The sequence below is a fragment of the Phyllostomus hastatus genome, unplaced genomic scaffold (genome assembly GCF_019186645.2).
Source record: "Phyllostomus hastatus isolate PE091 unplaced genomic scaffold, TTU_PhHast_1.1 phas_scaffold_200, whole genome shotgun sequence".
In the NCBI taxonomy this organism is placed as follows: domain Eukaryota; kingdom Metazoa; phylum Chordata; class Mammalia; order Chiroptera; family Phyllostomidae; genus Phyllostomus; species Phyllostomus hastatus.
Window position 1 is genome coordinate 5,197,431 of NW_025334016.1, and position 23,446 is coordinate 5,220,876.

At 40.3% G+C, this 23,446-nt stretch overlaps 2 protein-coding genes across 5 annotated transcripts in view; both read right to left on the reverse strand.

Moving 5' to 3' along the window:
* Window positions 1–568: 568 nt before the first annotated feature.
* On the reverse strand, window positions 569–15,010 carry CUNHXorf38 (chromosome unknown CXorf38 homolog). Of its 2 annotated transcripts, none has more exons than XM_045860657.1 (7): window positions 14,775–15,010; window positions 14,459–14,593; window positions 12,224–12,343; window positions 10,833–10,982; window positions 10,361–10,540; window positions 3,607–3,769; window positions 569–3,167 (listed from the first exon to the last, which is right to left on the reverse strand). In XM_045860657.1, the coding sequence occupies exons 1-6, from the start codon at window positions 14,988–14,990 to the stop codon at window positions 3,608–3,610; spliced, it is 963 nt and encodes a 320-aa protein (XP_045716613.1). In that variant the 5' UTR covers window positions 14,991–15,010; the 3' UTR covers window positions 569–3,167; window position 3,607. The 2 variants fall into 2 exon arrangements, with proteins under 2 accessions (XP_045716613.1, XP_045716612.1); XM_045860656.1 differs by having other exon boundaries at window positions 10,331–10,540.
* Window positions 15,011–18,857: 3,847 nt separating this feature from the next.
* The window catches only part of MED14 (mediator complex subunit 14), a 72,036-nt gene continuing 67,447 nt past the window's right edge, over window positions 18,858–23,446 (reverse strand). For all 3 annotated transcript variants that reach the window (XM_045860529.1, XM_045860530.1, XM_045860528.1), the window contains 3 exons: window positions 22,509–22,634; window positions 21,952–22,144; window positions 18,858–19,453 (listed from right to left, as the gene is read on the reverse strand). In XM_045860529.1, coding sequence (XP_045716485.1) covers window positions 19,380–19,453; window positions 21,952–22,144; window positions 22,509–22,634 — 393 coding nt within the window. In that variant the 3' untranslated portion in view covers window positions 18,858–19,379. The remainder of the gene's footprint in view (window positions 19,454–21,951; window positions 22,145–22,508; window positions 22,635–23,446) is intronic.

Genomic DNA, 23,446 nt, shown 5'->3' on the forward strand with positions numbered 1-23,446 from the left:
TAGAGTAACAATCATTTTATAATACCCCAAACTCTCAAACATAAATAATCCTTTCTGGCCTTTGCAATTTAACTTTAAACTGTCTACAGATCTCTACCAGTATTTTATGAAGCCAATAACAGTTTCTCAACTGGCAGTTTTTTTCCCAGAAGTTTTTGTTACTGACACACATTTGTAATTTCCCAAAATTTGTTTTCTATATTGAGTTTAGTAAGTCATTACTTCCTCCTTAGGTGGAAGGAGCTCTGAGCTTCCTGGCAAAGCACAGGCTAAAACCCAAAGAACTGCCTTATCTTGGCAACTATGATGCTAAAAGCCATTTTTTTCCTCTAAGTCTTTCAAAGCATGAATCATATATTGTTTCAGGGAGAGGCTGAGAGCAAATCATATTGCTGGATGAAAACAAGGCACTTCGAGGTGAAACAAAGCCTTGTGCAGAAAGGAAACCACTTCCTGGGGGCCTCTGACCTTGACAACTCATAAATCTCCCCAGAGGTGGAGCTGATATCCACAAAAATGTATGCTACAATGTACTACCGGAAATGTGACACAACTTTTACAGTCTGAATTTATATTGTTCATATCTCTTTATTTTGAAATTTAAAATTTTCAGTAAAAAATTCAAAATACATGACTGCATGTTTGTTGTATAATTTTCACAAAGTAGAAAAGCAAAATTCCTTCAAACCCCTCCACTCAACCCCAATTCCTTTTACAGATCAGCAAAAAATCTTGGGAAAAACACACAACTTTCCAGAAATGTTATCTTAAAATACAAATAGTTTTACAGCATGCTATGCATTGTTAAACATTCTGCTTTTCTATTTAATAGGTCTTAGAGATTATCCCATATTACTGCTTTGCAGCATTTCCTCATTCTTTTTACCAGTTGCTTAATATTCTATAGCATGGCTGTGCTGACTTATTCAACCAGTCTTCTCCTGATGGCTGGCTGCCAATTCTGCTGTGAATACTTGGTGCCCACATGTGCGGGTCTACAGAAGAAAGGCCCACTGGCTGATGTCCCTGTACACAACACATTCGCTTTTAAGCCCTCTCTGGGGAATGTCTTCCTTTCTCTATCTTAATTTCAATGTAATTAAACACTGCCAGTATAGTTTTCTGAACAGTATCTTTAATTTATCAAAGCAGACATTAAGCCCAATAAGATAAAAGCTCATAAACCACCATCCATACCTTTAAAATCCTCACATTTGCATTTACCTTAGTGCCTGGCACATGGTTGACACTTGATAAATGTTAGATAGATAAGGTAACCTAACTAGATACAAGAGGTATGAAAATCAGGAGTTCATAATCCCATTGGAAATGAGGTCTTAAATTGGTTAGTTAATCAAGATTTAATTTGATGCCAAGTTTTGACTCATATCTAGAAGATAGGAAATATTTCAAAGTTTCTTAGTTTAGAGGAGTTACAAGCTGAATGAAAATTCTTACTTCGCTATTGAGGTCATCTGAAGGAACTCCATGTAAAGAAAGGGAGAAAGAACATGTAAGATTAAACACCAAATAGTGCCCCAGCTGGTGTGGCTCAGTGGATTGAGCACTGGCCTGCAAACCAAAGAGTCGCCGGTTGGATTCCCAGTCAGGGCACAAGCCTGGGTTGCTGGCCAGGTCCCTAGTGTGGGGCATGCGGGAGGCAACTACCCATTGATGTTTCTTTCCCTGTCTTCCTCCCTCCCTTCCCCTCTCTAAAAATAAATAAAATCTTTAAAAAAAAAAAGACCAAATAGAAACAGGAAAGATTAAAGCAGGAAGTTATAGGCAAATCTGCATTCATCCAGGTTTTACAAAATTACATTAAATGCCTTTTAATGTAAAAATACACCTCCATCCTCGGCCCATTCTCTATAGATCACATTCTTGATGGGCAGCTGAGGAAGCAAAAGAGCTCAGTTTCAGTGGGGCTATTCCTGCAGGCAGTGGGGAATGTGGCAGTTGGCAATTCTGTCCCTGAAGGTTCAGAGGCAACATGGCCCAGTTGAACACCATTGCATACAATGGGACAGAGGTTTCACAGTTCCAGAAACAAACAGAACAAAGACAGAATTAGATAGCTTTTGGGGTAAAAAGAGTAAGGGAGTATGAATGAATTTGTGAATCTGTTGAAAAAAAAAAAACCGATGTCTTTGAATTCCCGTAAGAATGGTGAAATTTCATTTTTTTTTAAATTCTTAAATCTTGCAAGGAAAGGCCGGGCTTACATAACAGTACAACTAACATTTACATCTATATACAAATACTCCTAAGCTATCAGCTGACCATTCAGTCAACAAATATTCATTGAGCATAGGAGGGCCAGTCCCTGTGCTCTGCACCTGGGATCCAGCTGGACAGAAAGAGCTGTGACTGCCAACGGGTTTACTTTTCCTAAGTGCCACATACAAGTCAGCAACTGCAGAGCTTTCCCCAACATCCCTGTTTGTGATGCTGGCCTAGAGCCCCCTACCCCGCTTTGGTCAGTCAAGTCACTGTGTTCTCCACTCCCCACTCCCTGACCAGCCTGGGCCCACTTCCTTGTCCTACTGCCTCAGGCTACTAGAGCTGGTTGAAATAGCTCTGTAACTAATTGGAAATGGCTAGAAAAATGGCCTTTCAGGCAATTTTTTTTCTTACTTTCTTCTAAAAAGGAAGGATTTATATCTTGACTTTTACATCATAGCTCACCCCTTGGGCATCCTCATGAATGAGACTTTCAGGAAGGAGGGGGTGGGGTGGAGCAGGACTTATGTTTCAGGGAGCAGAGAACTCTGCATGACCCTTCACACAGGCTGCCAAACACAGCCTTTACTGTGTTAAGCAGCTAGAGTTTAGTACCAAAAAATAATCTCACCTTTTAAATAGTAACATAACAAAACAAAACAATACAAACAAAAGGAAAAAAACACCAAAAAACCAAGAATACTACGTTTGGCATAAGAGTATGTAATATTTTTTGGCCAGTATAAATCACACAACACTAAGCTTATGAATATTAAAAAAAATCCCAAAGAATCAAAGGAAAAGTCCAAGAAAAGACAACAAAAATGTCTTTTTGGTTGGGTAGAGGACTCTGGTAAGTTTTCCCTTTTGCACAGAAAAGGATGGCTGAGATGGAAGCCATGCTGACTTTCATAGGACACGTCTGATTTTTGTCAAAGGGCAACCTAAAATAAAAGAAAATATTTAATTTTATTTTGTGGGGGGGAGTAAAATACCAAAGACAGTTATTTAACAAGTTTTACTTAGGAAATTAACAAGTTGCTATCAATACCACAGCTAAGAGCTAGACATCATTATTATCACTGTAGGGTTGACATGCTCCCTGATTATGTGATAAAGTTGAATCCCTTAAGACTAGACCAATGACTTCAGGTATATCTGACCACATGAAGTTGGCAGGGAGTTTTTGTTGAATTACTTCATATATGAAAACTATCAACTAGAATGAGCACAAAGCCCAGTGTCCTTTCTCTCAAACAATAAGGACATAGGGAAATTTCAGAGGAGACTATGTGTGTGTTCATTATGACCTTACACAAAAGAACCGACATCAAAGAGATGAGGCTATTGTATCCTTATTTAACATCAAATGCCTAAATTTACCTCAGGCCTCCCCTTCAGGTGCCTGTGCCCCAGGTTCCTTTGAATCCAGTTTCTGATGCTGTAGATAGAGGCTGTCTAGCTTCTGCATATCTTCTGTAAGACCATTTCTAAGATCTTCATTGTTTCTTAGAAATTCTTTTACCACCTCCAGCTGATTTAAGATCTGCAAAAGAAACCATACAGTTTACAGCTGAGATAATTTTATAGCAGGCTTGTAATTCAGGTGAAAATTAACTGGCTCCTGCTCAAGTCTCCACCAAGAGACAGAAACCTTGGCTACAGGCAACCATCCATAAACAGGTTAAGGTTTGAAAAACAAAACCAAACAAACCCTTTAAAACAAAGCATCCTCTACTCAACAAAATAAGACCCAGGCTAGCTAGTTCTGGGCCACACAAGGGGATGTTTGCAACACACTGATAATCCTCAAGTTATGATGAGGTCACATCCTGATAAGCCCATCGTATATAATTCAAAAATGCATTTAATACAACCTAACCTACCAAACATCACAGCTTAGCCTAGCCTACCTTAAATGTGCTCAGAACACCTACATTAGCCTACCATTGGGCAAAATTATCTCACTGCCACTGCCCAGCAAAAGATCAAAATGCAAAGTATAGTTTCTACTGAAATACGTTATCTGTGTTGCACCATAGTAAAGCCAAAAAACCATAAGTAAAAATCTTTGTAACATACACACATATATATGTATACACATATGTACATGTATATAAAATGAAGCCTTTTCATTTTGATTTTCCTACCTGTACATGCATTACTAGTAAATATATATCCATATATATCCATATAGATGTGTATGGTTATCCATATGCATGCATATGGGTGTATCTGTTTATTTAATAGTAATATATGTATAGGTAAAAATTTCAAGATGAGCACAAGAGTGCAAGGTAAATAATCAGTCTTCTTCCAAACCCCTGTCCTCAGTTACTTAGCTCCTTCCCCCAAAGGTGATCACCATGAAATTTATGTTTCTTCTGGAGATATTCTATGCATTTCCATGTGAGCATGTATATACACTATATACACATTAAAAAAAATATACAAATGCCAGGACACTAGACATTGTTCTTCAACTGATCTTTCCTATTTCCTGTAACAGATTATATAGTGGCCTTGTTATCTTTTTTAATGGCTGAATATTTCAGTTGTTGATATTTCACATTTTAACATATTATTTCAAACCTTCTGTTAGGACCAATAATGCTGTATATGTATCATTTTGAATAAAAGACAAGTCCATTGGTAGGGTGTTTTTAGAAGTGAAATGCAGTTTTAATTCTGATGGAGTTTTCTGTTTTATTAATGGATTTTGCCAAAGCTTTCATTTACTGAGGATGTACCAATTTAAACTCCCACCAGTAATGTACTACCTGATATTTAATGAAAGTACTCATAATAGTACCATGGAAATGTACCAAGGGCTTATCCCAGGACATCCTTACTGGTCACTGTGCTTGTTACAAAGATGAAAGTTACTCATATTTTTGGGTGTGATAAGTTTTTTTAATGGGGGACTCCCAAGTTCAAGCTAGGTCAAGGTGATCAAAAGCTAATGAAGGAAAGTGGTGGAGTACCCTACCCCTAGCAGAACGGTGGTTCTCAAACTTTAGAGTGTACATGAATGATTCTGATGCAGCAGGTCTAGGGTGGAAACTAAGCAAGCACTCAGGCGATTGTGATGTCAGCAAATGAAACAGCCAGAGATGCTGGACAATGACTGCTAGGGACTGAAGGGAGGAGAGGAAGACTGGCTGTGGCTTATTGCCTGGATGAATAGGGAGCAGGGAGGAGGTCTTCAGAAAAGTTAGTAAGTATGCAGCGACATGCCCTTCAGCTGGAGTTGCTTGTTACACAGCTGGAAATAAGCTCACAACTCCCCAAAGTCACCTGGGCTTTAAAATCATAAATCTGGAAACCATAAACTTGTAAAATGAAGATCATACCAATAACATTATTCACAGCAAACACAGCACACCGTGGGCACTGCACCGTTAGCACTTATTGCTGGTGCCTGGTGCTCTAGAAGCATCCCTGGGGTCCTTCCCTCAATACTTGTGACCGCACTGGCTGTGACTGTGTACCACACACACACTACAAGATGGAGTAGGGTCCTTCCTCCCCATCTGGATGGACTTGGGAGTTGTGACCATGTCCTGTCAATTCCTGATCCTCTCTGCCCTTGAAATGTGCTTAAGGGGGGCAATTATTTTAGTTTGGTTAGGTGGGGAGGGGGGAGAAAAAGTCAAGTTTTTAAAAAATTATTAATTATATGTAAAGGGGAAGAGAAAGTGTAGAAATGGAAAAGCTGAAGTACTAGGAGAAAATTATGGAATACAGTCAGAAGTACCCGGATATTGAAGCCCTACTTTGTCACTTAATCACTGTGTGACTTTGGGCAAGACACTTGATCTCTCTGAACTTATTTCCATGTATGCAAATAAAGGATGATGATACCGACCCCACAAGAATTCTTGTGAGAATTAAAAAAGCCTACTAAAAACACTTAGCATTGTGTCTGGTACATTCCTTCCTTCCCACATTCATGTAACAAATGTTTAGTGAGAGTCAGTCTACCATATGCCAGAGACTATAGGCAAAAGATGCTTAGCACCTCCTTCTTCTACTCCCTTAAGCCAAAACCCTTGGACTTGTGTCTGACGCCTCTTTCTCCCTCATGCCACATCTGCCCACCTCACCATCTCTACACTTCCACCCTGGTCCGACCACCATCTCTCTTATATGGTATCTGCAGCAGCCGCTTAACGGGTCTCCCTGCTTTTATCTTTAACCACCCCCACCCCTCCCCAGTATCCTCAGCATAGCAGCCAGTTGTGCTCCTTTTGCAATTCTGCTGCTGGGAATTCTGCCACAGCTCCCATCTCAGAAGAAAGAGCCTAGATCCTTCTCACTGGCTCTACAAGGCCCAAAGTGTCCTGCCTCCTCCATCTTCGCTCTCTCACCTCCTCACCCACCACTATTCTCATCCTCACCCCACTCCAGCCACCCTGGCTCACCTTTCTGCTGCTCCCTCTGCTTGAATGCTCTAATTCCAAATACACGCATGGCCAGTTCTCACCTCCTCCAAGGTGTTGCTAAGTCTCTTCTCAGTAAGGCCATCCTGACCACCCTACTGTAACTTGATATGAGTCCCCACTCCATTTCCTGATCCCCTATACTCTGCTCAACACAGTACTTCTTCGAAGGCACATAATTTATTCATTATGCTGTTTACTGTCTGTCTCTCCCTACAGGAAACTTCAGTTTGTTCACTGATGCACACACTAAGCTTCTAGGATTGTGCCTGCAACACAGTAGGTGCTTGCTCAGTAAATTTCCTGGAATGTAACAAAGTGACATTTTGATCCTCTCTCTGATTGCCTTGAGTACACTGTCACTGCCCCTTCTCCCCAGGTCTCCCCATGGATCTCTGTGAAGGTGGTTCCTTCAGCAGAGTTTACAAAATCAGTGATGATTTTCAAGAATGTGCAAGCTCTTAAAGTGTTTTTTTAGCCACTTACTGCAGTCAATGTGCTTTAGCTGAATTTTTTAAACTCCCAGATCTGAATTGAGCATGGAGGGCTGGCAGGACTATGCGAAGAGCTCCTGGGTAGCAGCTAAATTCTGCTGCAGTGGGGCCCTTGCTGGACACGCTCCACACATGTCCCAAGGGACCTGCTGCTCCCATGCGGCTCTGAAGCGGAATACATTTTACAATCGCTTCCAAATGCATAGTGTATTTTCACAGGAGCCCCTTTTACAATGTTATTTATCATTAGGGCTCAACACTCGAGCAGAAAAGAACGGAGATGATGAGCTCTCTGTGCCATGTGCTCCTTGGCACTCACTCTCATGCTCCATGATGCATTTTTGGGAACTGTCACACTAAATTACCAGCATTAACCATTTTTTTTTTCAACGTGGCTTTCCAACCCTTCTCCTTTTGTTTTAAGGAACACCAGAAACAGATCTTGTTAAACGTTTACAAAAAAATTCCTGTGGTCATAATAGAATGAATAGAATAGAAATAGTCACTGTTTTTCTTAATTCCTAGATGCACTTTTTTTTCATATTTCAACATCTTAAATGTGAATGCATCTTAGCACTGAAAGTGTCTTACAATAAACTGGCAGCATTTTTTTTCTGTCTTAGAAGTAAATGAATTAATGATGTGTCTTACAATTGATGTCATGTTAGAGTCACTGAAATTTGGTTTATCAAATCATCTGACTTTGGAGACTAATGCTAAAGAACATGGATGACCACATCTGGTATTGAACTTACAAATGAGGTCAAGTTCCACACACCATGGAAAGCCACCCTTCAACTTCTTAGAGATAACATGCCAATCAATCTGAATTTACATTTTGATCTATTGAAATATCAAGAGAAATGCCATGGTCTACTAAACAAAAGCATGCAAAATGAGAACTTATCAACTCTATCTAGAGATTTGGGAACCCAGAGAACAAGCCAATTAACCCCAATTTCCTCTCTGTAAAACAGATAATGAGGGTTTGAAATTTAAAATTGCTAACTCTTCAGTGATACAAGATGCAGTGAGGCATGTGGAAAGGCACAGGATCAGAGTGAGGAGACCCACAGTCAGCCCTCCGACCCAGCCGGTGGCCTTACATCTGACAGCACCTGGTCCTTGATGTTGCTGCTTCATGTGTAAAGCAGGGGCTATGATGAGATGACTGCCAGGTCCCCTTCCAGCTCACAGCTCACATAGACTCCTGGCTTGTGTTGCTGCTGATGTGTTTTGTTCTTTGTTCCACAAACAGGAAAGAACTGTAGCTCCCTCAACAGAGAAGAGGAAACTATGAACGACTCAGGGGCCATGAGCCCAATCCTCTGGCTGCCTTCTCTTGTTCAACTCTGCTTCTGAAAGCAGTAGCAGAAAGAGAACTGGGGCTGGCTCTACTGGCATTTTATTAAAAAAAAAAAGATTTTATTTATTTATTTTTAGAGAGAGTGGAAGGAAAGGAGAAAGAGAGGGAGGGAAACATCAATGTGTGGTCGCCCCCTATGGGGGGACCTGGCCTGCAACCCAGGCATATGCCCTGACTGGGAATTGAACCAGCAACCATTTGGTTCGCAGGCCAGCCAGCACTCAATCCACTGAGCCACACCAGCCGGGCTATAATGGCACTTTAAAATAAAGCAAGATGAAACACACGGATTTAGAAAACAGAAGATTTAACAGCCTTATTCCTCATTTTAAATACCTATGATGTGCCAGGAAGGGCACACCCCAAAACCAGCCATACACAGTCCCTGCACTAAAGGAACTCACCAAGCTGAATGAAGCATCTGGGTCAAGGTCAAAACAGTTCACATACGCATATGGACCAGTAAGGAGCATAACTTAATGAACACTTGGTGGTACATAAATATCTTCTCTGTGTTTAATGAGGTAACCAGCAAAACTACCTTCCTTGGACAAGGTGAAATGGAGGGATAAAATGATTTGTCTTAAGATATACCAATCTAGAATTCTAATCTAGCAAGTGCTGGAATATTTTGGAACTTTACTAGAATACAATTCTGGGGGTTTTTTAAATTAATTTTATAGCTTACATGGAACAAATGGGATTCATTCTCCTGCACTCCCCATTAGGACTTAAATTCATCCTTACCTTGCAGTATCCTAAGCTAGAAACCTCACTGATCTTTTTCACTCCCTCCTTCCAGTCCCATGCCATGTTCCAAGTAATCTACTCAGCCACTAAGAGCCATCAGTTCTGCCCAAGCAATGTCTCCCAAATCTGGCTCTTCCTCCATGTCTCTAGTTTCTGCCCTCTTTCTCTCACCATTCCAACACTGCAGGAGCCTACTAGCTAGTCTCCAACTCCAAATGTCACAAGAGTTAACTTTCTAAAAGCCCTATCTGCTCTATTTCATTCACTCTTTCTTGCTTAAAAAAACATCTGTTGGGCCCTGGCTGGTGTAGCTCAGTGGATTGAGCATGGGCCTGTGAACCAAAGGGTTGCCAGTTCAATTCCCAGTCAGGGCACATGCCTAGGTTGCAGGCCAGGTCCCCATAGGGGGCGCATGAGAGGCAACCACCCACTGATGTTTCTCTCTCTTTCTCCTTCCCTTCCCTTCCCTTTGAAAATAAATAAATAAAACCTTAAAAAAATAAACCACCTGTTGACTCCCTACCACTGTTTAGGAATAAGGTCCAACCTCCATGGTGTAGCACAGAAAACCTTTCAAAATATGGCTTCAACCTACCTGACCACCTCACATCTGACCATGCCTCATGCCTCCTATGCTCACTGCCCAGGCCCAAGCTGCTCTTCCATGCCTTGGCTGGTGCTGCTCCTTCTGTCAAGAATGCCATTCTTCTCTTGCCAATTTGTCAAACTCTGATTTGATTCCGTTAGTCCCAGCTCAACAGACTTTGTCAGCAAAGCCCCCACTCTCTTTTTGCAACCCCTCCTTGACCTCCAGAGAATCTCTAGAACTTTTATTCAGAATTCTATGGTATCTCTTACTGTGTGGTACATATTAGGCACTCAAATGTTTGCTGATGAAGTGAAAATAATTATGTAAAGATAATGTTAATCTGTGCCAAAAGAATACTCATTTCTGGAAACGATTTGTCTTATAAGTCCGAAACATAACTGGCAATGTGACTCTTAAAATGAGCGACTCTTCCTCCCTGGCATCTTTTTTTGTTTTGTTTACTCACACAGAGGATATGATCATTGTTTCCTTTTACCTCTTCTGGCAGCACCTCATGTTCTTTTGCTTGAAGATATATCTCTTGAAATTTTTCCTTTAGAAATTCCACTTCTATTTCATTTACTTGGCTCTCACTCAGGTAAATGCCTGTTTCATATTCACCCCCATCTCGATGATCTTCCTCAGGGATGTGAACAGCCCAGTCAGATGTCAAGAGCTGTTGGATTATCGAACAAATATATGAACTGATTGAATGGAAAAGATACTCTACTGTATTACTCAAAGAACTTATAATTAAATATCACTGACTGGATCCATTTTAAAAACATCCTGTGACCACAGAACAGCCTTTCAGACCAGCACAATTCTAGATATCAGAGTAACATGTATTTCCCTATTTACGTGCTAAAGTTTCAATTAAACCTAATAAACCTCAAATTCTCAATGTGTGGCTGTGGTTTCTTTTTCCCTTAGTTCTTTATGTCAGAACTGTTCAGTCTAATTTTTACCTGTTCTATTGTGGAGTAGACCTCCACAATCTCTGGTATATTCTGAAATTCCTCCAGAAAATTTTGGATCTTCATCTGGAAATCTCGAAGCCATGCAGAAGATACCTTCATCTCTGAAGAGTGCATGATTTCATTACGACACTTAATTACCTGGAGAGAGACGAAGAAAAATAAAAGGCTTCAAAGTCAAACAGTGGGGTAAACTAAGATTTTGTAGTTCCAAAGAAAAGTTGCAGAAAGGTTTTTTGTTAGTTACAAAAATGTTCAACCCCCTGCCACTTGAATAATAAACATATCAGGGTAAGAAATAAAAGCAAACTTACAACTATCCTTAGCTCTTGAAATCTTGTGACTGGCTGCATATCTCTTACAATGATCCATATCTCTTAACTGAAAACAACCTGCCAAGAGCAAGAGTATTGGCTACCAGCTCCGCATAAACCCAAAGACTGAAGCAGACAATGCAAAAATTCTTTAACTATCGTTGGAGCCCCAGAAAGCTGGGCCAAGGGAGTTTCTTACCGCAGAAACCATGATGCAAAGAAGACCAACTTTTGCCTGTATTTTGAGACAGACAGTGCTGTCTAATCATATATTAAATTCATGTAAAGTCTTCCACATCTTTGTTAAGAGATATTGTAGAGGTCACCTCTGTACTGTGGTAGTTTTGTCTCTGCAATATCACAGAGGATTCTTAGTCCTTTCAGCCACTGGCAACCTAACAAAATATACATGCGTTTTCTCTACATTTTACACATAATCCATCCAAATACCTTCTCTTCAAAGACCCTCAGAGTAATAAATGTGCCAGAGCTGTTCTCTGGTGAAACAGAGAAAGTCTAAATCTCCAGAGGAAATCTGCCATAGCAACTTATTCTGACCTTGTTTATTCACTAGTGTTTCTATTTTCTCCAGTTTATGTAACTTTTATGTTTGGGCTCAAATACTGGCATACAATGAACAGAATGATGCATTGCTGTGTGTGTGTGTGTGTGTGTGTGTGTGTGTGTGTGTTTAACACTGAAACTAACTGCTTCTGTTTATGGCAAAACAGAGAAGAGAAATTTGAGGTTCATCTAGTTTGGCAGTGAAAAGCATTAATGACAGGTTGTCAGAAAGCGTTAATTAGGGAGAACTGAAGGGCTAACTATATTCGCACTGGGGTTCTTAGACATCACAGAAGGTACATGGGATGTGAGCCCCACTAGCCTGCTAAGGGATGCCAACTTTGAAGCAAAGTCTAAGTTTCTTTGCACATCACTGTTTTGGGGACAGACCGTGTGCTACATCTACACGTTGTTTTAGCATCACAAGGTGTGTTCTTTGGCTGGTCTTCACAGTACCTACAGGACAGACTCCCATTGTGCAGTTTGAGATCTGACAGCTCTTACCTCTGTGACTTTCTTTCGATCAACCATGAAGTGATCGCAGGAGTTGATCAGGCTTAAAAGAGCAGCTGCATCACATTCCTTGGGTCCTGTTTTGTCTGCCAGTCCTCGGGGCATGAAGGCCTGTAGGAGAGGGTCAGAAGGAGTGGTGACACAGAGATGGAGCTCAGAAGAGAAAGCAGGGCTAAGGGTACACATCTGGGAGCCATCGGCATAAAGGAAGTATTTAATATTTAACTCTATGGACCTGGGCAGTATCACCAGAGCAGAAGAGCGGGACAGAATGGGCCTGAGAAAAGCCAACACTCAGAAAGAGGCCAAGGAGTAACCAGGAAAGTAGGAGGAAACCCAGAGGATAATGATGTCATACAGCCAGTAGTGATAAGAGACACTCTTCTTCCTTTGTAGCAGAAAGATGATGGTGGACATGGAGGTAGGTTGGTAGGTCTTGTAAAAATGAAGAACCATGTATCTGGGGGGTCTTCAACTCCAAGAAGGGTGAGCAAGGTTAGCAGCTGGGATTGAGGGTGGAGGAACACAAGTGGGAGCTTGGCAAGGGAAAGGCAGCAACAGTCATCTCCAGGAACAGAAGTCTATAGAGAGACGTGGTCGGATGGCTTGGGCTCGTGAGCGAGAACTGAAAGTGACAAGATTTCATTTTTTATTGTTGAATAATATTCCATTATGTCTGTGTATACACATATACATATACACACATTCGTATATATTCTTTATCGATGCATCTATTTATGGATACCTGGGCTGATTCTATATCTTAGCTATTACTAGTAGTAATAATAGAATGAACATAGGAGGGCATGTATCTCTTTGAATTAGTGTTTCTGTTTTCTTCTTGTCATTTGTGACAACATGGATGGATATAGAGTATTATGCTAAGTGAAATAAGTCAGATAGAGGGAGACAAATACCATACACTTTTGTTTATATGTGGCATCTAGGAAAATGAATAAACAAAACAAAATAGAAACATCCTCACACAAATCGATAACAAGCTGATGGTTGCTAAAGGGGAGGAGGTGGGGGAATGGGCTAAAAAAATAAATTGCTCATTAAAAGAAAAAAAAGAAGAAAAACCAACAGTAAAACCAGCCAGCTCCCTTGTGAGCTTCTTTCCCTGAGTAGAAGCAGGTGATGTCATCAGGGCTGGAGCTGGTCCAGGCAAGTTCAGAGAAAGGAGAAAAAAGGAGAACAGGGACAGAAAAGAATATTCACACAGGGGTGGAGTAGAAGGTCTGTAGGTGACAGCAACAAAACTGATGGCCTGTGCTTCAAGAGGATTCTGAGAGTGAGAAAGCAGCAACAGAGACCAAACTGGTGAGAGACAATCACAGTAAAAGGTAGAGGTTTAAGTTTTATTGTTTTCTAGGTAAAAGAAGTTGGTAATTCTATAGCAGCTTTAAAAAATGGAGAAGAGAGTACAGGTGTGGTGGGTTTACTGGTCCACGAGCACCAAGTCTAGGGCCCCCTGACACAGTCCAATTTCATTTTTGAGGTTAGGGAACACAGGCTGGCCCAATGTCACACCACAGCAGCTGGGCTGAGACTCTGACTTCTGCTTCCCAGGCACCAAGCCTGTGCCTGCTGCTAACTGGCACGAAGGCTGATTCCAAAAGCTATTTTATGTTAGGAGGTCACTTTGACTGCCCCTCCACACCCCCCAGCTGGTTTCTGACAAACATAAAAAAGACAAAAAAATTTTTCCCTCCAATTGGCCCAACTAGCCATGTTGTCAAAATCTAAAACCAGGCATTATGGTATCCTTGTATCTGGCTGCCTACCCCATCTCCGAAGTTTTATTCCTTACATGGGTACTTAAAGTCCTTAACAGTTTAGCCTTTTCTTTCCTAACCTCATTTTGCCATCCTCATCATATCCTAGAACCAAACATAGCCACTAAGGGAGCTTATCCTCAAAAACGCATTTCATATTTCACCCTCTGTGCCTATGCTCATGATGCTCACTCTACATCTTGCGCTAGCATCTCTTGTTGATATCCTTCCTATAGCTTTGCAAGCAGGGGTAGCAAAACTCAAAATGCCTTCAGGAAGCAGACAGAAGCCAGCTTCTACTTCACTAAGGTGGGTTGGGTCCAATAGAATAGCCTAGACACCAGACCTTAAACACCCAATTTCTCTGAATCTGTTTATGAGGTCCCAGGCTCCAGATAACTCCTACCTGGTGCCACCACCCTCCAACCCTACAGACTGAGGTGCTTACCTTGGCCACCTCCCAAGCGTCCACAGGCCAGCGGCCCGGCCGGCAGTTTCCCCAGTGGACGTCTCCATTTCTGTTGGTGTGATGTTTCAAAATTTCCCGTTTCCACTCTGCGCATACCTGACACTGAGGATGAAACTATAGAGGGTGGAGTTGAGGAGGGGCCAGGTAGTGAAGGGCATTTGGGCATCTGAGCCCCGCGCCTTACGGTCAGCCCCCCACCAGGGAGGGCACGGGACGTTATGCTCAGGACCCGACTGGGACTGGGACTGGGACGGGGTCAGGAAGTGGTGATCAAGGCTTCGGGCCAGGCGCTCACCTGGCGGGCGCGCGGGCTGCACCGAGAGCCGCTGCGGCAGGCGGCTCTGGGGCCCAGGCCGGGGTCGGAGGCAAGCAGGCCGCGGTGAAAGGCTAGCATCTCCCGGCTGATGAAGCCCTGCAGGCAGCCACGTAGCAGCAGCAGGCAGTGGCCCGCCTTTACCCAGTTCTTGTACTCCGCGCAGTTGAGGCGAGCTGCCAGCTCAGACAGTACCATGTTTCCGTTCTTGCCCTGGAAGCCCTGTGGCGAGGGGCGGGGGGCAGGCAGCAGTGCGCAAGCGCAGAATCCTGGACGGTGCCAGATTGGGCAAGGCGCCGTGGGCGTGGCCCCATGTACTCCACCCCCAAATGCAGAACTTCCCTAGGTGGAACGTTCTGGCTCTTGTGGCACGTCAGCTCCACCCTAATCATACGTGCCCCAGACATAAAAAATACTTTGTCTGGTGCTTGCCCAGAATGCCTCTGCCTGAAACTCTTAATCCCTTTTCTGTTCCAAAATGAGACCACCCCCGCCCCAGGCGCAGAATATCCTCTTGCGTGAGGTCCGCGGTCCTGTTTTTTATAGGGATGTTAGCACTCAAAGCACACTTCCTGAATTACATTCTTCTTGCATTATTCGATTCTAGGAAGTTTACTGGTTCCTAAACCCACAGATTGGCTGCAGCGAATCAGGGCATTAATGATAAGTGACCATGGTATCCTGTTGTTTGCAGTGTGCCAAGGTGACACAAAGCTCTAAAGCATCTGCCATTGGGCCACCTGGGAAAGGCAAAGTGGACATCACCTGGATTCTGGAAGGCAGCACTACCCAGATAAGGACTACTTTGGACTCCTGATTGTATGATAATTAGTGCTCCTCCCATAAGGGAGTGTTGAGTTAGGTTACAAATAATTGTGTCACGACGGTCAGAATGCAATAAATCAACTTCAAATAACAAGAGGTCACCTCAGTTTTAGTTACGTTTAGTCATCTTACTGAGTTTTGAAAACATGTTAAAATTGTGTGTAGTCAAAAGGTCCTGAGGTTAAGAGTCTAAATGCTGAAGCCTGCCCCCGACTTCCTATTTCACATCAAAGTGGCAGTGTTCAGAACTAGACCAGGACTCAAATGGCCTCTTCTTAGCTATTTGATCTTAAGCAGTCTTAAATTTGATCTCAGCAAGTTATTTCATTTTCCTGGGCCTCAGTTTACTCATCTGTAAAAGGAAGCTATTAATACCTACCATTTGGGTTGTTGTGAGGATTAAATATACACTGAAATACTTAGAACAGTGCCTGGCAACTGTAAATATTAGCTCTCAGTAAATATTAGCTGTTACTTTATATTAACCTAAATGTGCCCTTTCATCAGATTTCTGGGCAAGGTATTTTAACAAGTCACAGCCACTTGGAAGCAGAGGCAATTTATAGAAAATTGTGAGATCATGGTCTACAGGAGTTGTGTAGTAAAATGCTGGTTGGCCTCTGCTAATTTTTTCTTAACAACCTCAAAACTAAATCTATACTAAATAAATTTCAAATCATTCCCTTAAGACATACTGTCCATTCCCATCAAACCAAATGAAACAAAATTCCACAAGAAACAATAAAATACACATTAACATTTGCCCTTTCTATCCCTTAAGTCCCCTAACTATAAGTTCTCTTAAAACTTTCAGAATATTGATTTTATATCAAGAACACTTGGGTAAAAAATAAATATTAAAGCAAAATGCAGTAGGTATTTCTTTGGGGGGAGGGAGGAAATCATGAAACTTTTTATGTTGAAATTGGATCTGAATTTAGAGTAGTAAAATTGTGCTTCTTAAAGTTACCAAATTAACCAGTTCAAAGAATGACTAACAATTAGTATCCTGTGGCTGAGCAGGTTACTGCACTAATTTTTAATGGTATTCAAATTCAAAATCATAGCCCTGGCTGGTGTAGCTCAGTGGCTTGGGCGTGGGCTGCAAAACAAATGGTCACCAATTCGATTCCCAGTCAGAGCACATGTCTGGGTTGCAGGCCGTGTCCCCAGTGGGGGCCAAGTGAGAGGCAACCACACATTGATGTTTCTCTTCCTCTCTTTCTCATTCCCTTCCCCTCTCTCTAAAAATAAAATAAATTAAAAAAAATATTTTAAAAATTTCAAAATCATGTATATTTTAGTTTATATCTGCACTCAGCACACCCAGAGTTAATTTTCAAATATAAGGTTCAGCTTATAATTAATAACTTGACATGTTTTGTTGAAGTTTTCATTTTTTCCCTAATTCTGAAAGTACTTTTATACATTCTGAAACAGCATTTCAACAGATAGAAAAAAGGTGGCAAATCAGGTCCAATTTCTTCTTTCAAGGTTAAATTAATACTAAACCATACTACTACTCAAACATCTTCATGAAAATTAACTAGAGAGTTGGTAGTTCTCTGAAACTTGTATAAATTTTATTTATTACTAAAATCACACTGAAAACATCTTAAAGTTAAGACCCAAACCCCCTATAAGAAAAATCTCTATGGGCATCCAGTCCCTTTGACCGAAACTGGGTAACAAAAGAGGCAAAAGACATGGTTTGTGATGAAGCCTAAAATTCGAATGCTAGAGTGTTCAAGCTTTAATAAAGTATATACCAATTCCAAGTACCAAGCATAATTATCAAAATTCAAAGTTGTACTCTTAAATAAGCATCAAAAGCAATTTTGTTCACTGAATCCTATCTTACTTTTGATTTGTACAATGCATTCAGAAATGAGTTACAATTAGGAAAAGTGTCCACTGAATGCATCATGCTTAAAAATGCAATTAACATTCCAAAACCAACCATACTTAAAAGGGAAAATACCTGAAAAGTTAACTGTTTTAATAAAATTATTTGAGGCAATATTATCCTGTGGATAAAAATACATTTGTTGTATTTTTACATGTAGATTTCTACATGAAAGACAGGATTCAGCTCTAAATAGAATAGGACTGACCCTTGATAAAGACATCTTAGATGGACAAACCGATGTGATTACCACTGTAAGGAGAACTAGAAACAGAAGGATAAAAGGTAAGTTAAAGGAAAGATAGATGTTTAGTCACTTGCTCCTGAATAGTGGCAGAGTTGGGCGAGAATCAGGAGATGAAGGCAGAAATAAGACATAGAAGAAAGTCAAAGAAGGCCTCAACTCTGACCAGAAATGAACAGAGAATCAAGCAAAGTTGAGAACAGATATGATATAGTTGCAGTGAGATGCTGGAAACTAGAATTTTAGTAGTTACAGAAGCTCAATTAAATCATCTAAAAGGGAATTAGACAAAACATCTGAAATTTAATGGAGAACTAATATTGTATTGACCAGATAACTTGGCATGGTAGTTGTCATTTAAAAAACCTTCCCAAATAACATCAAGTCACCAGAAGACCTTTGCTTCCAGTCATATTCTTTCAAGCTTATCAAAGTCCCTGACTGATTGGGAGAGATAGCACAGTACTCCAAAAGGAAACTATGCTGAGATGTTTCGGTATCAGAAACTCCATTCGACTCTGGACAGACCTTGGATGTTAGATTCTTCAAAGTGAGGGGACTGGACCAGGTTTCTTCCAAGCAAAAACATTTTATCGTTTTATTGATAATGAATTAAATTGGGATTGTTCAGACCAACCCCAAATTTGATGGGGAAGTTAAGCAAGATAAGGAAACATCACAGAAATTTCATGTAGGGACAGAGCACTCAAATCCATTTCCTAACTAATGCTGCATGCAGAAGTATCCTGTAAACTAAATTTGCCTAACAGAAAAGTTACCATATCCTCAACAGACCAGAATGTTGAAGTATTTGGGATCCTTGACTAATAGGAAGTACTGTCTCTTTTCCAAGACTGGGTTCTTTCTCTTTTACCAAAATCCTAAACTGAAAGATAACCAAGGTGCTAAATGTTCACCACCAGTTGATTTAGGAATGTTTGAAGAAAATAAACTTGAAACAAAGAAGCAGATGTTTTTGGTCAAATTCCAGACATATGTTATTAGAAATTAATTACTGGCCCCACCAGGGTAAAGAAGAAGGGAGGCCCTGAGAATCTATAGAGCTGATATACACACAAGTGAGTGTCACTGTTTTTTTTAAACCTAGTTTATTAAATATTGCTTCTTTGGGACGTTTTTATAACAACTCCCAGAACATTTTCATGTGAGGATTCAAAGCGGTCATAGTAAAATACAGCTTCAATATAAAGTTTATCACAGTTTTACAGTATTCAAAATGACAGACCTGCCTTAAAAAAACAAAACAGAAACCAAAAAGGACTATTACACCCAAAACATAAGAAAACAATTAAATAAACAAGTTTGGCATTTCCGTAACTTTATAGTATAAAACAGAATATTGACTCTATGATTGGCAAGCGGACACTGATGTAATAATTACCTAGTTTGAAACGTGTCCCATTTAAACACACTATACAAGTTCACTATACAAAAGACTGATGGTCTGTTTGATGAAAGAAATGCACCCTGAAAATTTTTGCGAATTTAGAATATTTAGCTCTTTAAGTCAAAAAGTCCTTTTCCTTTTTAAAACTGAAGGCTGAATTCAGACTTTCATTTGTCAGCCTTCCTGGTTTAAAAACAATAGTGTCTATGGACGCCCACCAGGGGGCAGTGTAAGATTAGCCATTAAATCACGAACAGCTGCAAATATTGTGCATTCACCTGCAACAGAGAAAAATGGTCATTAGCTATTCGCAATACAGGAAAGATGATGTCAACACACCGGTGGGGTAAGGGTAATTAAATCTAAAATTAGCAAGAACTGTAAAGATCAAAATAAAAGAATTAAATTTTAACTGCACAGGTTACAGGGGATTAAGCTTTGGTGTTAAGTATCAGACAATTTGGTTTGGGTTTTGTTTTTTCCTCATGAGGAAATTTGGGGCAAGCCTCAGTTAAATTTGAATTTAAGAAGATATGCCTAGAATTTCTCTATAGAAACAATGGATTAGGAGAATTGGATAAACCTTTCAGCTGGGCTTCAAGGGTACTTACTGACAACTGGCTTACAAATTTTGAATCTAATGAAAAGATCTACATAGTTTGTATTTATACATTAGGTACACCAATGGTGTCCTTCTAATGTTGCATTAAAGGTCAGATAAAATCTCTATGACAGCACTGTCCAACAGAACTTTCTGTGATGATGGAAATATTCTATATGTGCATGTGGCTACCAAGCACTTGTAATGTAGCTAGGGTGACTGAAGAACTGAATTTTTAAATTTTATTTAATTTTAATTAAATTTAAATAGTCACATGAGACCACTGGCAATTATATTGGACAGTGCAATTCTATGACATCTATTGGAGGTTTCTCCCAAATTTGAAGGAAATGATCAGCTTCTGGAGTTCAACATTAAAAATCAATTAATACTTCTTAAAAGTGTATTTTTCTTAAAAGCACTTCAGGGGAGGAAGTGATGGTTTTGGGAGGAAAGGAGGAAGACTGAATTATGGTACAACAATACCAAAACAAGATTTGTTTGGGGGAGCGAGGAAGTTAATGATTCATCCTCTCAATTTCCCCTTCGCTGAAAAAAAAAATACCCTGCCTCTTCCTTCCTATAAATATTAATATATTTTAATATAATAAACCAAAACCAGCTGTAAATATTATAAACCAAGAGCTGGGTCCCTTCCCTAGAGCACAGCCTAACACTACAGTGACTGAAAGTGAGAGAACTTAATTGAAAAGGGAAAACGTGCAGGGGCCCTGTCCAAGTTACTGCACTCTTCTCTTCTAGCACTGGAAAATTAAGGTAGAGAAAGAAAATGAAATCCAAAGGTTTAACCTGTCTAAGGTAGAAATATAACCAAACAACAACAACAACAAAAATTTCCAAGATATACCAACAATTTCTTAAAAGAAGTTGTATCTTTCTTTTTCCATTTGAAAAACACATTTTCATTATTGACAGGTAGAAAAATGCTTGATTGCCATATAGGATCAAAACATTATTTCCTTTTAACTTTAAATTCCACAAGACATAATAATGATAATCATCTGTTTGTGAAAGAATGGTGTTTTATTATCAAAGTTCTACTAAACTACTATGTTGAAAATTCTGACGGCTTTAAACTTTCATTCTTAAGGACCTATTTTTAGCTGAAAGAAGAAATAAGTCAAAGGATGAAAGCAGAAAATTTTAAGACATGGAAGTATTACAACAAAAGAACCATACCCTTCTCTACTGCCCAGTGCATTCCTTATAAACTATACTTGAGTGAGAACTTGCCTATGTATACAATATGGGGAAACAAACAGCTAAAAATATAATTTCTCCCATGATTCCTGTTTCTAGTAAAATTTTGACACTGGTACATAAAAATGTTTCAGAGAACAACTTTCCCTCATTTAAAAACATAATTCTGTTATACTATTCTAAACAGAAAGATAGCAGACTTCTGTAATATTAGAAATAAGCAAATTGAAAGAAAAGTTCTCTTTGCTGAGCTTTATGTTTTGTAACCAAGAATTTAGCACTGCCATGAGTTATGTGTTAAGCGTAGGCTACGACAGTAGTGAACAGACCTTGTTTGTCTTGCCAGAAACATTCTGGTTCCCTTGAAAATGCTCAGTTTGAGAGCTTCATTGTGCACTTGGTGAAAAGGTTCACTTGCACCCGCCTGAACTTATATAAGAAGCCCAAAAAGCAGTGATGCCATTTGTATCAGCTTTTATTCTTCACAAAACATTTTGAAGATACAGAACTTTTGAACGATATTTGTTCTATTCATGATTGAACCATGAAATATGAGAAACCAACATGCATTTCAACTTGGTGATGTACAGAGAGGCAGGTATCAATGGTAGGGCAGGAATTCACAGCCATGGAAAATCCTATCATCCTAACCTAGGGCTTTGTGGCAATGTGTGCTATAAATACAAGCTTCTGGCATTAGCAACTGGGTCAATCCCAATAGTAAGTCACTAACAAAAATAAAGTCCAGGCAGCAGAGACATGGACAAAAACAAAGAACCAGTGAGAAAGGAAGAAAGCGACAGGCAGACATTAAAAGGGCCATAGCAACCAGAACTCTACTACTAGGATTGGGGGTGAGGTGAGTAAAGACAGAGCAGCAGGGAGGAAGGGGGAATCCCTCAAAAGAACTGTTATAACACACAGGCAATTAAATATCATCTACTGGTCATGTACCTTGTCGTGGTGGGTTCATCTCTGCAAACCTCTTCAGAATGTTGCTGACCATCATAGGAGCAGCAACAGAAGAGTTCTGCTGTCTGGGAATGTCTGCCTGCTGGGTTGTACCTGAAGCCATGTCATAAATGATTGGAACTATAATACTAACAGGTTCTTGGGGAGGGACCGATGTTTTCTGAGTTAGTTGAAGCTGTAGATATACAACACACACAAAGAGAATAAAAACAGTTAAAATAAAACATTTGAGCAAATTTATCAAAGGTACTATCATTTACTATCAGATTAAGATACATCAAGTAGAAGAAAACTAAATATGACAAGTGACACACAACTGAATATTATGATTAATATGCAACTGTCACAGATTATGTAGTTCAGCAATTTTCTACTAATACTAAAACTGGGATTACATGAAGTCTAAACTGACAAGGAATCTGGACTGGTATTTGGCAGCAACAGATAATTTCTGCAATTATCCAAAAGGTGCTGTATTATCCTCACATGGCTTTCTCTTCAGAAGCTCTGCACATACACACATGCTGGGTGGTACTTACAAAAAACAGTATTTTAGATTTCAGCACCACAGCAGGAGTCCCAGGAGGTGCGATTGGTGGTGCACTGGGAGGGATCGTCAGACAAAACTGAACATTCCATTTTAGCTGTGTTGCCTGGTCAGGAAACTTTTGAAAAAAAAATCAAGATAAAATTATATGAGCATTAAGAGTCTACAAAGTTAGACAGAATTTTATTTTATACCAAATTATCAACAAGCAACACAAAGTTGGTAACTGGCATATTTTCAAATAGCAACTGGGTCAATCCCAATAGTAAGTCACTAACAAAAATAAAGTCCAGGCAGCAGAGACATGGACAAAAACAAAGAACCAGTGAGAAAGGAAGAAAGGAAATATATATGTAAAGTTAGTAATTGAAAAGTCAACTATGCATTTATGTGGTTTCCGCTCCTCTCCTCTTACTTTTTTAATTCCTGTGAATTCCAAATCCTCAGTATCTCTGACATGTTTTACTTTCACTGATGCCATGGAGCTCAGGGTTTATTACTTCTCCCATGATCTCTTAATGGTCCCTTCCAGTGGCCGCCTCTCCCAGTCCACCCTCACACCACTGCCAATGTTCTAGACCTGGGGTACCCAACCCCCCGGCTGTGGAGAGGTACCGGTCCGTGGCCTGTTAGGAATTGGGCTGCACAGCAGGAGGTGAGCAGCAGGCTAGTGAGTGAAGCTTTGCTTGAATTACCATCTGAGCTCAGCCTCCTGTATCCCCCTACTCCCCACTCACTCTGATCCGTGGAAAAACTGTCTTCCATGAAACCAGTCCCTGGTGCCAAAAAGGCTGGGGACTGCTGTTCTAGAGAATGGCTCTAATCTAGCTCACAGATGTTCAGTGATATGCAATGCTACATGTTGTCCCCCACCTCCTCCAAGGATCAACACCTGGCATTCAAGGCCCTTCGTAAGTGGTGCCAATCTAC

What these genes read in the sequence shown, in the direction of transcription:
- CUNHXorf38 (XM_045860656.1), bottom strand. Translation starts at nt 14,990, where the DNA reads ATGGTACTGTCTGAGCTGGCAGCTCGCCTCAACTGCGCGGAGTACAAG. An exon ending in GCAGCCCGCGCGCCCGCCAG is followed by an intron (nt 14,594 to 14,774) that starts GTGAGCGCCTGG and finishes CACCCTCTATAG; the next exon opens with TTTCATCCTCAGTGTCAGGT. An exon ending in TCTACTCCACAATAGAACAG is followed by an intron (nt 10,541 to 10,832) that starts GTAAAAATTAGA and finishes ATAATCCAACAG; the next exon opens with CTCTTGACATCTGACTGGGC.